The sequence below is a fragment of the Schistosoma haematobium genome, chromosome 2 (assembly GCF_000699445.3).
Source record: "Schistosoma haematobium chromosome 2, whole genome shotgun sequence".
In the NCBI taxonomy this organism is placed as follows: Eukaryota; Metazoa; Platyhelminthes; class Trematoda; order Strigeidida; family Schistosomatidae; genus Schistosoma; species Schistosoma haematobium.
This window is the reverse complement of record NC_067197.1, coordinates 2,898,935-2,914,069: the sequence shown is the minus strand read 5'-3', so window position 1 is coordinate 2,914,069 and position 15,135 is coordinate 2,898,935. Positions and strand designations below refer to the sequence as shown.

At 35.5% G+C, this 15,135-nt stretch overlaps 1 protein-coding gene across 1 annotated transcript in view; it reads left to right on the top strand.

Moving 5' to 3' along the window:
- The first annotated feature begins 467 nt into the window (after nt 1-467).
- The window catches only part of MS3_00006035 (uncharacterized protein), a 48,184-nt gene continuing 33,516 nt past the window's right edge, over nt 468-15,135 (top strand). The window contains exons 1-9 of the mRNA XM_051214134.1: nt 468-664; nt 697-783; nt 823-945; nt 991-1,140; nt 1,180-1,320; nt 3,150-3,226; nt 6,739-7,344; nt 12,941-13,018; nt 14,610-14,822. Of these exons, the coding sequence (XP_051067265.1) occupies nt 1,284-1,320; nt 3,150-3,226; nt 6,739-7,344; nt 12,941-13,018; nt 14,610-14,822 (1,011 nt within the window). The 5' untranslated portion in view covers nt 468-664; nt 697-783; nt 823-945; nt 991-1,140; nt 1,180-1,283. The remainder of the gene's footprint in view (nt 665-696; nt 784-822; nt 946-990; nt 1,141-1,179; nt 1,321-3,149; nt 3,227-6,738; nt 7,345-12,940; nt 13,019-14,609; nt 14,823-15,135) is intronic.

Below are 15,135 nucleotides of genomic sequence, written 5' to 3'. Positions count from 1 at the left end.
CGGAGTTAGTCCGCTAAGTGGTCCCTTATAAATTGTTATGTTGAAGCCAATGTAGAAAACATCTACTGATTACCAATATCGTCTCTGTCCCATCATAGTGAGGTTGTCTGTGAAAGATAATATTGTCTCGAGAGCACTTTTTCCTAACGCGCCATCGGCTTAGACAAAAGTCAAAACTGACATTCTGGTTATTCTTTCCAGTATCCTGACCATAAAGCTGGTGAGGCTGACAGGTTTATCGATGAAGAAAGTCATTTTGATCGTTTCTTATGAATAAGAATGATGATTAAACCTATTCAATCCGTAATTAACTTTCGCCATGTGACTTTATACCTAGATAATTATGAGACAGTAAAAATTTGGCTTTTCAGATATAAGTCGTAAAAATACGCTTTTTGAAACTGATATGACATTTCACTGTACTGGTGGTAAATTGTTTTATTAGACCACCACTTAGTAACATCTTTACATAGGACCACCGTTTTTATGAATGCCAAAAATTTCGAGGAAATTCAAAATTAGGACGTTGATTGATAATGAACGGATGGATAACAATTCTAGTACCTGAACCATGTTTCTTTCGATGAAAGCGATGAAGTGGGCTTATCCTATATGTCCGAGGATCACCACTATTGGAAAAACAGGATGTGACATTATTATTGACGTATGTATATGTAATTATAACTCATATTTCAGAATCCAACTGTTGATCAACAACATGCTGTTATAGAGTATGATCCGTCTAATGGTTTAACAACCTTACGTGACCTGTCTTCTCGTAAAGTAATTTCAAAGTTAAATGATTGATGTCTGTCTTTAAAGGGGACATTTGTGAATGATCAAAGAGTTGATGGAATCGTTCGACTAATGGTTGGAGACAAACTGAGGTTTGGGTGCTGCTCAACAATATATGAAATAACATCTTCAGGGAAGAACTCGCACGAGGTTCTTGAACCATTTTCACTACAAGTTATCAAAAGTCTTTTACAGGTACTCAACCAGTGAATCTTGGTAATCAAGAAAAGCGACCAGGTAACTAAATTATAATAACTTATGACCAAGAAGCTACAATTCCTCCATGGGTGAAAGTGTGTGACGATTCAAGTTCAATTCAAACCAATATTTCAAGGATCGTTTCAAGTGATAACTATAATCTCTTTTATTTATTGATATCTGTAGACAATAAGGCCTCTAACACGTGTTTACAAGTTGACGAAAATAATTTCGAGGCAAATTCATCTTCAAAGCAACCGGAGAGTCGTTCGAATATTAACGAATCAAAAATGTATCCTCTCTATTATATCAAAGCAAATACTTCAGGTGGTTACTCTAAGTTCATAACAAGTTTTGGTTTCTATTTCTGAAGTATTTTTGCACTTTTCATCCTAATTTCATGACATAAAGTAGATAGTAATATCCATGAAAAGTTTTTAACAGATTGGAATACTATTCATACTTATAACGGTTCGTGATACGCCTGAAGAAATCAAGAGGAATCACTGATGAAAAATTATGAATTTAGCAATACATGTTACTGTTTAAATATATTAAGGTTGTATCCCTTATATAATTTTCATAGTCTTGAACTCAAGAAATTACAAATCGATTGTGGTAATTAAGAGTATTTGAATTATAGTACAAACTAGGGATCCAAGAAATAACGCAATTTAACCAGGAAATATTAGGTGAATACGAACAAACATATTATATTTGGAATTTAAAATCAAGCAGTCATCAAGTGCAAAGGAACCGTTAGTTCATACAAATACCACATCCGCCGCAGCTTAAGTGAGAATCCAAATTTTATGCAATCAATCGTACCTCTTCTCCTTAGGTTCATCGTGTCTGTCGACAGTGTGTTAGATGTAGACTCTATATGATCTGGGTTCTAGATCAACATGTCGGTTGTATAGGGAAACCACAGATATCTGGAATTTGAACCGCAGACTTCCTAACACTGTCGTCTCTCACAAAATAATGTAGGGTTCTTACTTCGCGATGTTATGACCAATTTGACGTCCTCAATTCGCATTATCTTCTTATATCACTGAAATGGGAATTTAATTTCTCTGAAATATTGTCCTCAAATTTATTCATTAAAGAACAATGGATCATTATAAAAATCAGCATCTATCAAAACTACATCAGGTTTTCGTCCATCATTTGATTCACCCAAAATATTTTCCTCAGATGTGTAAGAAATTTCATCAGAAATGTGTGAATGATTAGGACAAACCATAGCTAGTGCAATAACATGAGAAATCTGATAAGAAGTTGATTGATTAGAAAGTTTTGTCTCATAATCATTCTGAGTTTTATTTAACTCTGAACTGCTATGTGATTCTATACCGATTTTCGACACAAATCCCAGAGATAACGCAACTTAACAAAGATGTACCAGATGAGCACGAGCGAACATTTGTTTGGAATTCAAAATCAAGCAGTTATCAAGTACAAAGGAATTACTAGTTCATATAAACACCATACCTATACAAGTATTTAGATTGTGATGAGATACATAAAAAGCTAATGAAAATATTATCAGCCATCACACTTTACTTAAAGCGTGAGGTTCTGATCGTTAAGGTCAGTTTTAAGCTTGGGTTATCTGGAAACTTTTTTTATAGTACAAGTAACTAAGTTATATTCCATAATATACTTTTTAATAGATACCTTTATCAACATTGTTTCTTGACTTGAGTAAGAATATTAAATCACTGCCATCACTTTATGAAGACGATTTTAAGAAGCGGGATGATTCATCCAACTGGTCGGAAAGTAAATTTGATTATACTGAACTACGAAACAGTTGATAAAAACTGACCAATAACCAAGTTTATATATACAATTTACACTGTCATTAGATATGACTGTATTAACTAAAAATAAATAAATTACCGAACTTTATAAGTGCTTTTTTATAACACTCTCTAACTTTAGAAGTTTCTCCCTAAACCCACCGCTGATCGACTGATTTATGGGTGTATGTTTTAGAAAATTTCATATTAGGACTAAATCCGCTTTGTAATATCTATTGCTTTATGACTGTTAAGTTCAAGTCAGTCCATAATGTCAGCTATCTTCCAATAAAAGAATCTCTACGACTATCCATCTTAATCATGTTTAACTCTGTTTTATACTGTTCTTAGACCGCTGCTTAACTAATCTCACTCCAGACGTAACAATGAGTGTTTCAACAGGAAATGACCGCAATTCAGATCAAAAAGTAAGCTGTTAATTGATCAAATTTTGTGTTAAATGTATATCTGAAATGTTTCAGATCAAAGTATAAAAGATTGGTTTGTACAACAAGATAGATAGTTCAGGAATACATGAGATCTAAATATAATTTATAGATTCATGATATAAAACTAAATTATGGAAAGTTGGCTATCCACTAACTAAAGTACCGAATGCACGTTAACTAGATAATGGCAAAATAGAGTTGTTTCTCGTACCTTTATTTTTTCAACCACGACTTTTAAGTCCCAACTAAAATAAATGAGTATTTAAAATAATATCGAAGATCTGCAGATCAGATAGAAATCTTTGATGATATTATATTCTCCAAGCCAGGTGATGTATTAACAAAACTTTCAAAATTATTTTTGAATACACAATAAAAGTTTGTTGGGTGATAAGGGTTAGTCAGAACGAGAACATAAGTCCGGTTTTTGTGCCATTTTGCGATTGCCAACAAGGCATTCTCGCAATCTTGAAGGGGGTGATGATATGTATGTGAGCCGATCTCACATCATCTACCTGCACAGTCTAATATGTTACGGCCGATCTACTCAGTCCTTACCTAAAATCCTCCAGGACTGAGATATTTGAAACTGGTTGATGGCTGTGTAATGACCAATGCAATACTTGTACAGCCTTTTAGTGTCAATTGAATTCTAGTTACAAAAAGCCTACTTCAAGTAGAAGGGAAAATTTTGATTAATCCATTGTACATACTCGCATCTCATAGAAATAGGTATTGAAAATACTGTTTAACACAACAACAAATACCTAACAATTAAATCTATTATGAACCAAAAGTCGTTATAATACAATGGTAACAAAAGTCAACATGCAAAAGTTGTGCTTAATTCGATGGAAGTTTAATTCATTTGTATTAATTGTTTAAATCTTCCTACTGATGTTTAGAACTGCGATTGTATGGTCTGCATTTGAGTTCTGGGATAAATATTAACTCTAAGATGCAGGTACATCCAGCTGAAGAATTTCGAATAGGACGAAATGTGGGTTCTGGATTCCTCTACCAGCCACCAACCATCTGTGCTCATAATGTTTGGTAACAATGTCGATTCGATTCGTACAGAATGCATATAACCCCTAAGATACAGATCAGTCACAGTCTTAAACAAAAGTGAGAAGATTCAAACAACGAATACTGTAATTTAAAACGTGGTATCAGTGATTGAAGTTATTAACTTCTAGTCTGAGCCATTTTGGTAGATGCAAACTATTTGGTTTCGGTCCGTGTGACTATCGTAACCAATGGTTGGAGACTGTGGGTGACATGGCTCAGAATCGATCACAATGGTGTAGGTGTATACACTCCCTGTCTTCCCTTAAACCATGAGATTAAAATTGCTTCATATCTTTCTTTCGATTAACTAATTCCTTCTTCTTGTACTATATCCTTATACACAATTATTTTTTGATATATTACTACCATTGAAGTGACTGCTTCTATGAATTTGTTGTTCATCTTTTTGTGCTAATGAGGTATGGTAACTTGGACTGATGCACATATGTGTCTGACCCTACGTTGTAGCTGAATGACATGTCATCAATCTCATAGTCAGCTTTCAAATGAATGTCAACAATTCTCTTATAATCCTCAGTCTAACATGAAACTGTAACATTTCATCAGCAAATTTATATTCGTATTTATAAATATATCTTTTTACATTAAAAATTTGACGAGACTGAGAAGGTGAGAACAACAAATAGTATCTATATTGGTAAAATCCTAGTAAACATATGATTGTTTAAAATTAAAGTTTTACTAGACACCTTGCAACTAAATCCCATAATTATTGTCAGTGATTAACCAGAATATGTTCTCGACTTCAGTTTGACATTTATATTCTCAAAAGGTTCAAAACAACACAGTTGTCCAGAATGCCACCAATGACACGTTGTATCCAAGACTTAAAATTTATAGAATTTAAAAAAGACACTGCATGTTGTGATTTTTTTACATTTGACCACAAATATTGGTTTAAGGGGGCACCAGATACGTATGCGCCACACAATAATAATGAGAATGGGAAGAGATAAAGAATGTAAGGAGTGTGTAAAAAGAAAAAAGGACGATAACGACCACAAATTAGTGTATGGTAGTGAAATAATAATAGTGGGGGAAACAGCAACGTACAACCAGAAAGAATCCTTTCGGTTAAAGAAGTTACGGCCACTTTTCACGAAGAAAGTAAAAGATGGTTACAGCAGGATCGCCACTGGCTTCTATTTTGAGCCATATCTAATAACGTCTCTAGCCACTGTGTTGCATCATCTCTAGGACACTAACCAGGGAGTTGTGAAGGACCGACAGAAGCCAGTCCTGTACACTATTCTTTCATAACACGACACCATGTCATACACTGACCATCTCTCTGCGTTTTCCAACCAGTCCCGGTGTCGGAAAATAATGAGCGACGTGAAATTCTCTGGAACGACATTCGTAGAACATGTCCAAACCAACGAGGTCGATGTTACAAGATGGTGACACCGATTGCATTGTCTTCTCTGTGCCCGAACACACGATGCCGAACCTCTGCATTACTAACATGGTGTTGCCACTGAATGTCAGCAATCCTTCGGAGACAACGATGATCGAACACAGAGAGTCGTTTAACGTTTTCAACTCGGAGAGACCAGGTTTCACAAGCATAGAGCAAAACTGCTCTCACCAACGCGTTGTAGATCCGATCTTTTACAGCCAGACTAACATTACGAAGGTGACAAAGATGGCCCAGATTGGCATAAGCCTCTCTGGCTTTCACTATACGTGCATTGATCTCATCACTCACGCCACCACCAGCACTTATGCAGCTACCTAGATACACGAACTTCTCGACTACTTCTATCTGCTCACCATCCAGAGTGAGTACAGGATCGGAATCCTGCCAGTCTTGTAGGAGTACTTTGCACTTCGAAGGTGCAAAGCACATACCATACCTACGGACACTGATTGCCAACTGATTAAGTGCGGATTGCATGGCTTGAGCATTATCGCACAGTAAGAAAATATCGTCCGCATACTGAAGGTCGAGAAGTCTTTCTCCAGGCAACAGATCCACACCACCATTACTTACATTCATCAGAGCTGTTTCCAGAATGTCATCGATAGAAAAGTTGAAGAGAAATGTTGAGATTGGACAACCCTGTCTAACTCCACTGGAAGAAAGGTGGTTGTATGTCATCACTCTGCCTGAGGTGTTTGTTTATAGGGATTTTAGGATGTTAATACATATCTGACTAAACAGACAATCAACCAATATCATTCATACCTACACATCAATTCAATTTTTGATTGAGATCATGAACCGATTGATGTTAGACCACTATTGAAAACCTGGAAGTACTGGACAGCCGTTTCGTCCTTAATGATAGTCTAATATCAATCGGTTCATGATGTCAATCAAAAACTTAACTATCTCCATAATCCCTTAACTGATATTCATATTGTTTTAAATCTATATCTCCTATATACATATACAGGATCAATGTATTAAAGAATTACAAGAACAAATTAATCGTCTTACTCCATTAGAAGCAATCACAACACAAAAGGATATTCTTATAAAACATTTACAAAATCAATTATTTCAAATGAATCAATTAAATAGATTATTTCATTATACCGATAATTCTACCTCATTATATACACCTAGAAATGTATCATTCATGAATAATTATACTCAAACAGATCATGAACAAAATGTTATTACATCATCATCATCACCATCATCTAATCGAAGTTTATATCCTACTCAGCAACAGCAACAACCACGACAAGAACAAGAACAACAACATGGACCCATTCGAGTACGACCTTGTTCAACACCTTCACCAATGAAATTATCCTCAAATAATGTTACTATGTTAACAAATCATAATGATAAAATGAATAATGATACTATAAAAGATGAACAATTATTAGAAAAAACACATAAAGAACGTCAAATATTAAGTGGTCTTGTAATACAATTACAAAAAGATTTATCTAATAAAGATATACAAATAAATAGATTAAATAAAGAATTAAATTTAATGAAAAATCAATTAATTGAAAAAGATACAACCATAGATGCATTACATATGAAAGTAAGTAATCATTACTATTGTTTCAATGGTTAAGATCATGATTCAGTTGAAGCTAGACCACCATGGAAAACCTGGAAGTACTGGATGGCACCTCAGCGATACGCATCTACGACCTCGCCCCCTGCGAGATTCGAACCCAGGATCTACTGGTTTGGCGCGCGAACACATAACCGCTAGACCACTGAGCCGGTATCCAACGGTGTTAATGTCTAACTTCAACTAACCCACGAAATTGAGCGACACATCCACCATTGTATTCAGTGAGTTACTATCTCACAACAGACATGGTTGGACTCCACTGGTCACTACTTCTCAGTAGAACTCCAGGATATACCTCGCGAAACCAGTAGGTTCTGGTTTCGAATCTCGCAGGGGGCGAGGTCGTGGATGCGCACTACTGAGGAGTCCCACAATAGGACGTAACGGCCGTCCAGTGCTTTCAGGTTTTCCATGGTGGTCTAGCTTCAACTGACTCATGATCTTAACCATTGAAATTACTATAATATCCGCAAAACCCGTCTGACATGTATATATAAAAATGTTATCAGTATAGGAACTTGTGGAGATGATCGTATTTTCATAGTTGGGTTCACAAGTCGATCTAAGCTAGACCATCATCTGTGTCTGATGTGAAATAGTTATCCACTTTAGATAATGAATAAAGGATTGTGCAAAATCATGGATCAATTCAAGTTAGACATTAACACCGTTGAAGGTGTTCGTGCACAAAACCGAAGGTCTTGGGTTCGAGTCCAATGAGTAGGATCATGGTTGCGTACTAATGACAAGTCTCATTTAAGAACAAAATAGCCATCTTGAACTTCAATGTTTTTAATGATGGTTAAGCTTAGATCAACTAATAAATTCAACTGTTAAAATATCTATTTTGCTTAAGAGTTAAATTAGAATTCTCACTACTTAAATTTTGTTTTCCAGTAGAAGTTTGGTTCATAATACTTTTAAAGTTGCTTTTAGAATAATATGTAGTGAGATGTGGGCTAGAAGCTGTTATAGTCGTTAGATGGAGCCAATAGTTTCAGCCTATCAAAAGCGCGGAGTTGACTGAACACTTGAAGGTCAGGCAAGAATACACCGCAAGATGAAAATGAATGATTCAAGGTTATATATATAATGTAAATATTTGTCCCGCTGCTCGTTATCTTGTTCTACCGAGGTATAAACAGTATGAAGAGGTGGTTTTTTCGTCTCAATCTGACACAGGTTGCAAAAATAATTAGAATCCCGGGATCATTGAAGAGATGCCTTATTATCGTTTGAGGTTCATTTTTGTGATACAAACCCAGAGACTTCTAGTCAGATGATGTGGATATTCTTTTAAAACTAATAGGATTGATTTCAATGGTCCATATTTTCAAAACCATGTAATGTGGGTACAGTCAAACTAACTTCAGATATCATGAACCGATTGATGTTGGACCACCACAATTAGAAACCTGGAAGCACTGGACGGCCGTTTCGTCCTATTGTGGGACTCCTCAGCAGTGTGCATCCACGATCCCGCTCACGGGATTTGAACCCAGGGACTTCGGTCTCGCGCGCGAACGCTTAACCAACTGGACCACTGAGCCGGCATCCAATGGTGATAGTTTCTAACATCAACCAATGCACTGAATTGCGCGACCAACTTCCGTTGTACTGAGGTAGATACCTGTCTCTACCCGACAAGGATTAGCTCCACTGGTCACGGCCTCTCACTAGAACTCCGAGAATTCCCTCACGAAGCTAGTCACTGGTGAGCACATGTTGATTACTAGTATAGGGGTTGTGGAGACCACCACAATTGTGGTGGTCTAACATCAATCGGTTCATGATCTCAATCAAAAACTTAACAATCTCCACAATCCCTATACTAGTAACTTCAGATAGCATTGACTATTAATACCACAACACACATCATCCATAGTTGAAAAGAAATTTACATTCATTTAGTGAGTATTCTATTCATACTAGGGAAATTGAAAGTCAAAGGGAAATCGATTGTCTCATAAATAATTTTAAAGATTTTACTTTAAAGGAAGAAGCTGATTATGTCCACTTTTTAAATCTACATCCTTATAATCTCCATTGTTATTGTCATGTATTGGGTGTAACTGTGATTGATATATAAATATGATGAAAACATTAATAAGTTGTAAACAATGAAGTAGTTTATACATTTTGATATAAATACCATAATGTTAACACTGAACTACTTACCAGAATGATATCAGTAGTATATATGTAGTATCCCAGCCTGGCGTACAATTCAGCCTGTAGCTCTGCTAAGGTTACTGACGGTCCAAAGCCCTATTAAAAGAGGAGTGTTGGATATGGGGTCACCAACCCTATTTGGTAGAAAACAACTTTGCTAAAAAATTATTAAACAGAATAAAAAATATTAAACCATTTAAACTCTACCCAACGAGTTGAGCTATCGTCATTCAGAGGAATTATGACAACTCATGATGAAAGCTGACAATCTCCGGAAGTCATGAGGCCTATGCCCCTTAAATCAATCAGAGCAATAATTTTTATAGGTATATAGAATGTCCGAGTAATGTGGGAGACCAGGAGGACCAGTTAAATAGCAACGGAAATGAGGAGATACGCCTCGGAAGTACTCGAAATCAGTAAAATCTATTGGACTTAAGCTGGAAAGCAAAAGATAAATTCAGAAGAGATTCTGCTGTACTCTGGTCATCAACACCTGGTGTTTGCTAACATAAAACGGAAGCTAAAGAAACACTGAACAACTGGAGAAACAGCAGTACAAAGGTCTGTGTGTGTTGCTTCGATATCTGGTTGATTCAGTAGATCTGGCCTAATCAAGTGTCCCTCAATATGTTCCACCCACCTGCTCCTCTGTTTTCGAATCTCAGTGATTAGTTTGTCTTCTTTGTTCTCGACTGGTCCCTCTAGCTTATTATATTTTGCTGTCATTTTCTTCGTTATATCATATGGTTATTTCATATTAGCTTCTGTTGCAGCTTTTCCGCTCTTCTTCACTTGCTTGTTTGCTTCTGTGTATTCAGTTTGTGCCTTGGCATTCTCAGTTCTTGTCGGACTGTCTTTAATTACTGTCTTCTTGTTCTTCTTATTTTGAATCCTGCTCAGGGTTTTGATAGAAATTGATTCCTCATGATGATGCTTCTTGCGGCCCAATACCTCCTGACACGTTGGAGTTAGTGCTTCCTTGATCCCTTTCCGGTTGTCCTCCATAGTAGTTTCTTCTTTCTAGAGTAGCTCTTGTCAGGCCTAGAATCTGTTGTTGAGAGCTAGCTTAAGTTTGTTGTGTTTGTTGGTATCTTGAAGGAAGGCTGTATTGAACCTTTGTACTACTGTTTCTCCAGTTGTTCAGTGTTTCTTTAGCTTAAGTTTCATCTCCTTTATCCTCCTTTGTCCGGGCTTGAGAGCAGCAGTAGCTTCAGAGGGGTTCCATGTGGAGTCGCCTTGACATAGCTTTGCTCAAATCAGTGCAGTGGACAACTGTGGACACAGATTCTACTGAAAAATTGTTATAACCTTAGATATTAAGAACACTAAGAACACAAGGGAATTTTTGAAGTTTGAGACTCAGGTCAATCAACAATCAACAATCACTTGGAAATCGATCCAATTTACCAACCAAACGGAAGAATCATGGACAAATATAAGACCAAGATTCAAGTCAAAGGGAGATAACACCAAAGTAAAGAGGTAGATAACGATAGGTTAAAGGTCAACAATAAACGATCAAAATCGAGGTTATCAGGGTAAAACGCTGGTCATACGTGGAAAAACTCAAATGCTTTAGTTCTATCTGAGGTTTATGCTGATGATATTCAGAAGAATAATGAATGCTCTACGACCAGACCACCGAGCTCAGAGTACAAAACTCCATCAGAATTCTGTCATGTTTTAACAATTATTAAGGATTTTTTTCAGTACCAACCGACCATTCCAAGTACATCCATTTTTCTAATATTCTGTACGAGGTAAACAGAAACCTACCAAAATCAGTATGATCTCATGTCCTCTGTATTACTGAACCACATACTGTACACACAGAGATATGAACTGCGTATATAAAACAAACTTTTTCATCCTTATATTCTGCTATTGACTACCTATAGAACATTCTTGTTTTCAATCATTAATCTCTACTTCTACTAACCCAAACTGCATCCTTCTTGTTTGAATGATTATCATAAATGCATTTTATTCTCTAGATTTGCCTCATTATTCCATTAGGAAACTCAGTCACATCGGTATTATTTCCTTATATAGTTCATATGAAATGCAAATCTTGATGAAATTTCGTTCTAAACCATCCAGTTCAGAGAACGAAACTCCATCAAAATCATCCATCTGAGCTTTAGATCTTCTCCACCATCTCGAATGGCAAATCTGCATCATCCCAGCATTTTAAAGTTTTTTAATGCAGTCAATAACTTTGTGCATTCATTTGTTTTTATTTGTATTATGTGATAAGTTATTGTCATAGTTAATAAGCTTAATAAGATTGACCTTCTTCAAATAATTTTATTCATTCCTAGACCGCGTACACACACATTCCAGTCATACCATGTAGTAGGTACTCTAGGCAACCTTTGAATTACTTACACCTGCTACTCCTCGTGGAGAAGCATAAGCCACCGACCAAGATTCTTGAACCAACTCCACCTTGGGCTCTCCTTTCAAATCGTTTTCCAATTGTTGTTCATTCTTTTGATGTCTACTTCCAATTCTCAGTGCAATGTGTTTTCAGGTCATTCCCTCTTACCTTTAGCAAAATCATCCACTGGAGCTATAAATTTTCACTACGATTGAATTCATCGGTAATGAATAATCATAACACTGCATTTCATATTGTCTGAAAAATATAAAATATTTGATCAATGGTGTCATGCTACATTAAGATGTATCTAAGTAAATGATCATCGAACTCGAACAGAATATCTGTCGAATACTACGTTGTTTGCTATCGAATTCCATGTTGGTTAACGATGAAAATTGCTCCTAAATAACGTTTGCTTTATTAAATTCATGTTTTTAAGTGTGTATGTTTTTCTTAAATAGTACTATTTCTCAAAGGTCTGATAAGTTAATCACGAAATTCTCATCGTTTTTAATCATTCATTGTAGAATTTTTTTCATATGAAAATTATATATTATCAGCTTCACTGGTCACGGCCTCTCGCTAGAACTCCGAGAATTACCACTCGAATCTAGTCACTAGTGAGTGCATGGTAATTATCAGTATGCAGTTGTGGAGATTGTTGAGTAAGGTAATTCTCGATGTTCTAGTGCGAATCCATGACCAGTGGAGCTAATTCATGTCAAATGTGAGTCCGTTACCCACCGAAGACAATAGAAGACAATCGCGCAATTTCATGGATTGATTAAAGTCATAGTTTACTACTTTAAAAACACTTCCTTTACATTCATCATTCAACTTTCATTGATCTTTCTAGACTAACTTTAGTATGAACACAGTTCGACAGTTTCATAAATAAATCCAAATAAAAGTCACCTTATAAATGTGTATTATCTTAATTAAGTTGCATTATAAACTATATTTCTCTTAACTGTTGATATACATTTTGTAAATTTTCAGTATAATAAATCTCAAGATAAAAAACAATACAATTTGGAGAAGGAACAATTTGAAAAAGAAATTGACAGTATTCGTCAGGTAAGTCATATGAATTTCTTCTTTTAATGAGAAACCGTGACCAATGGAATGTAATCCATGTTGGGCGGAGACAGTTATTCATTTCAGACAATGGATGTAGGGTTGTGCAACATCATGCAATGGTTGAAGTTAGACATTAACACAGTTAAGTCACGGCTTAGTGGTCTGGAAGTTAAGCGTTCGTGCGTGAGACTGAAGGTCCGTGGTTCGAATCCCGTGAGAAGGATCATAGTTGCACACTGCTGAGGAGTCACATTCTAGGATGAAATGACCGTCCAGTGTTTCGAGGTTCCCATTAGTGGTCTAGCTTAAATCAACTCATAAATTCAAACATTAAAATTAGTTTTATTCACCTTGAAATTGTTTCTTTTTTTTCTATTCTAGTTTAATATTTACAATAATATCAATAGCTACCCAAATACCATTCAGTGAGGCTGTCAATATCTACATAACTTAAGACTTGGTTTATTGTTATCTATTATTATTATTAGCTTTACTCAATATTATATTTTTGGTACAATATAGAATTCTCAGCACACAAAGTATTTCAACAAGTTTCCGTCTCTTTCTTCTTGGTCGATCCTGACGATAAATATTGAGTGATCGCCAGTTAGATGCTAGCAGTCTAGTAAATGAACATCTGAATAATGTACATTCTTTTCGTTGTATATTGCCAGCAACCACATTGTCTCTTATTGAGTTTTTTGTAACTTTGACAACGAAAGGTTGTACACTTTTCAGAAACGCAGCAGAATGGGTTATTTGATTAATAGACATAATGATTTATTAAAACAAACAAAAATAGATAACTTGTTGAAATATCTAGATGACAGGAACAGGTAGCCCAGATGCTCGAGCAGGCCGCCGCCGGGGTTAAAACATCTAGAATTCATTTCTAACATAGTCATTGATGAAAAAGTTAATAAAACTAGGATTTATTATCGGGTACTTTAAGATAAATCATAGATTGATGCAAGATCAGGCAGATAACATGTCATCACAGGGCTAAATCCAAATGTAAACGGTAAATTTTAAATAAGTGGATTATTCTTGTAACCAAGGTAACTAACCATCTAGATAACTCTCATTCCCTCCACGATTATATATATATATATATATATATATATATATATATTTGTGCATTAGGGTTTACTTTTCGTAATATAGATTCTTATGAGTCATTTCAGGGTTATGTTTCCCTGAATCTTTACCCAAATAAAATCATTATCTTCATATCTCACAACAAGTGTTGTATACCTTTTGATCACTAAGTCACAATTCATTAGTTGACATAGCGCAAAACTCCGAGAATTACCTCTCAAATTTAGTCACTAGTGAGTACATGGTAATTATCAGTATGCGGTTATGAAAACTGTTGAATAATGTAATTCTTGGAGTTCTAGTGAATAACCATGACGAATGTCAGATGTGAGGTAGTTACCTATTGAAGAAAATGGAAAACGGTCGCTCAATTTCATGCCTTTTTATTCAATAGTTCAATTAAACGTTTTTAAGTTGTTGAACAAAAAGATCTTCCTTCCATCCATCCATCCATCCATCTTTTCGTTCTTTTTTGTTTTGGTTTTTTCAGAAATATAAAACTTCAGAATTACATAATCATTCATTACAAGATGAATTAGATAAAATGAAATTAGATCATCATAAACTTCTTCAAGATGTTGAAAATAAATTAGTTGCAGAGAATAAATTACGTAAAGAATTAGAAGAGATGCAAGTGAAAATTATTGAATTAGAACGTTCTGTTCGAATTCATCAACTTGATAAACATGAAGCTGTTAGTGAGGTAAATTTAATCATTTATAAATGTTTCTCAGATAATATCTTACTTACTTACTTACATACGACTGTTACTCCCCATAGAAGAGCATAGGCCGCTCACCAGTATTTTCCATCCAACCCTGTCCTGGGCAACCCTTTCCAGCTCTTTCCACTTGTTATTCATCTTTCTTCTATCTGCTTCTATTTCACAACTTAATGTGTTCTTTGACCTTCTTCTTTTCTGCATCCTTTCAGGATTCCATGTTAAGGCTGGCTGCGTGACGCAGTTTAGTGATTTCCGTAATGTTTGTCTTATACACTTCCAACTTCTTTTCCTA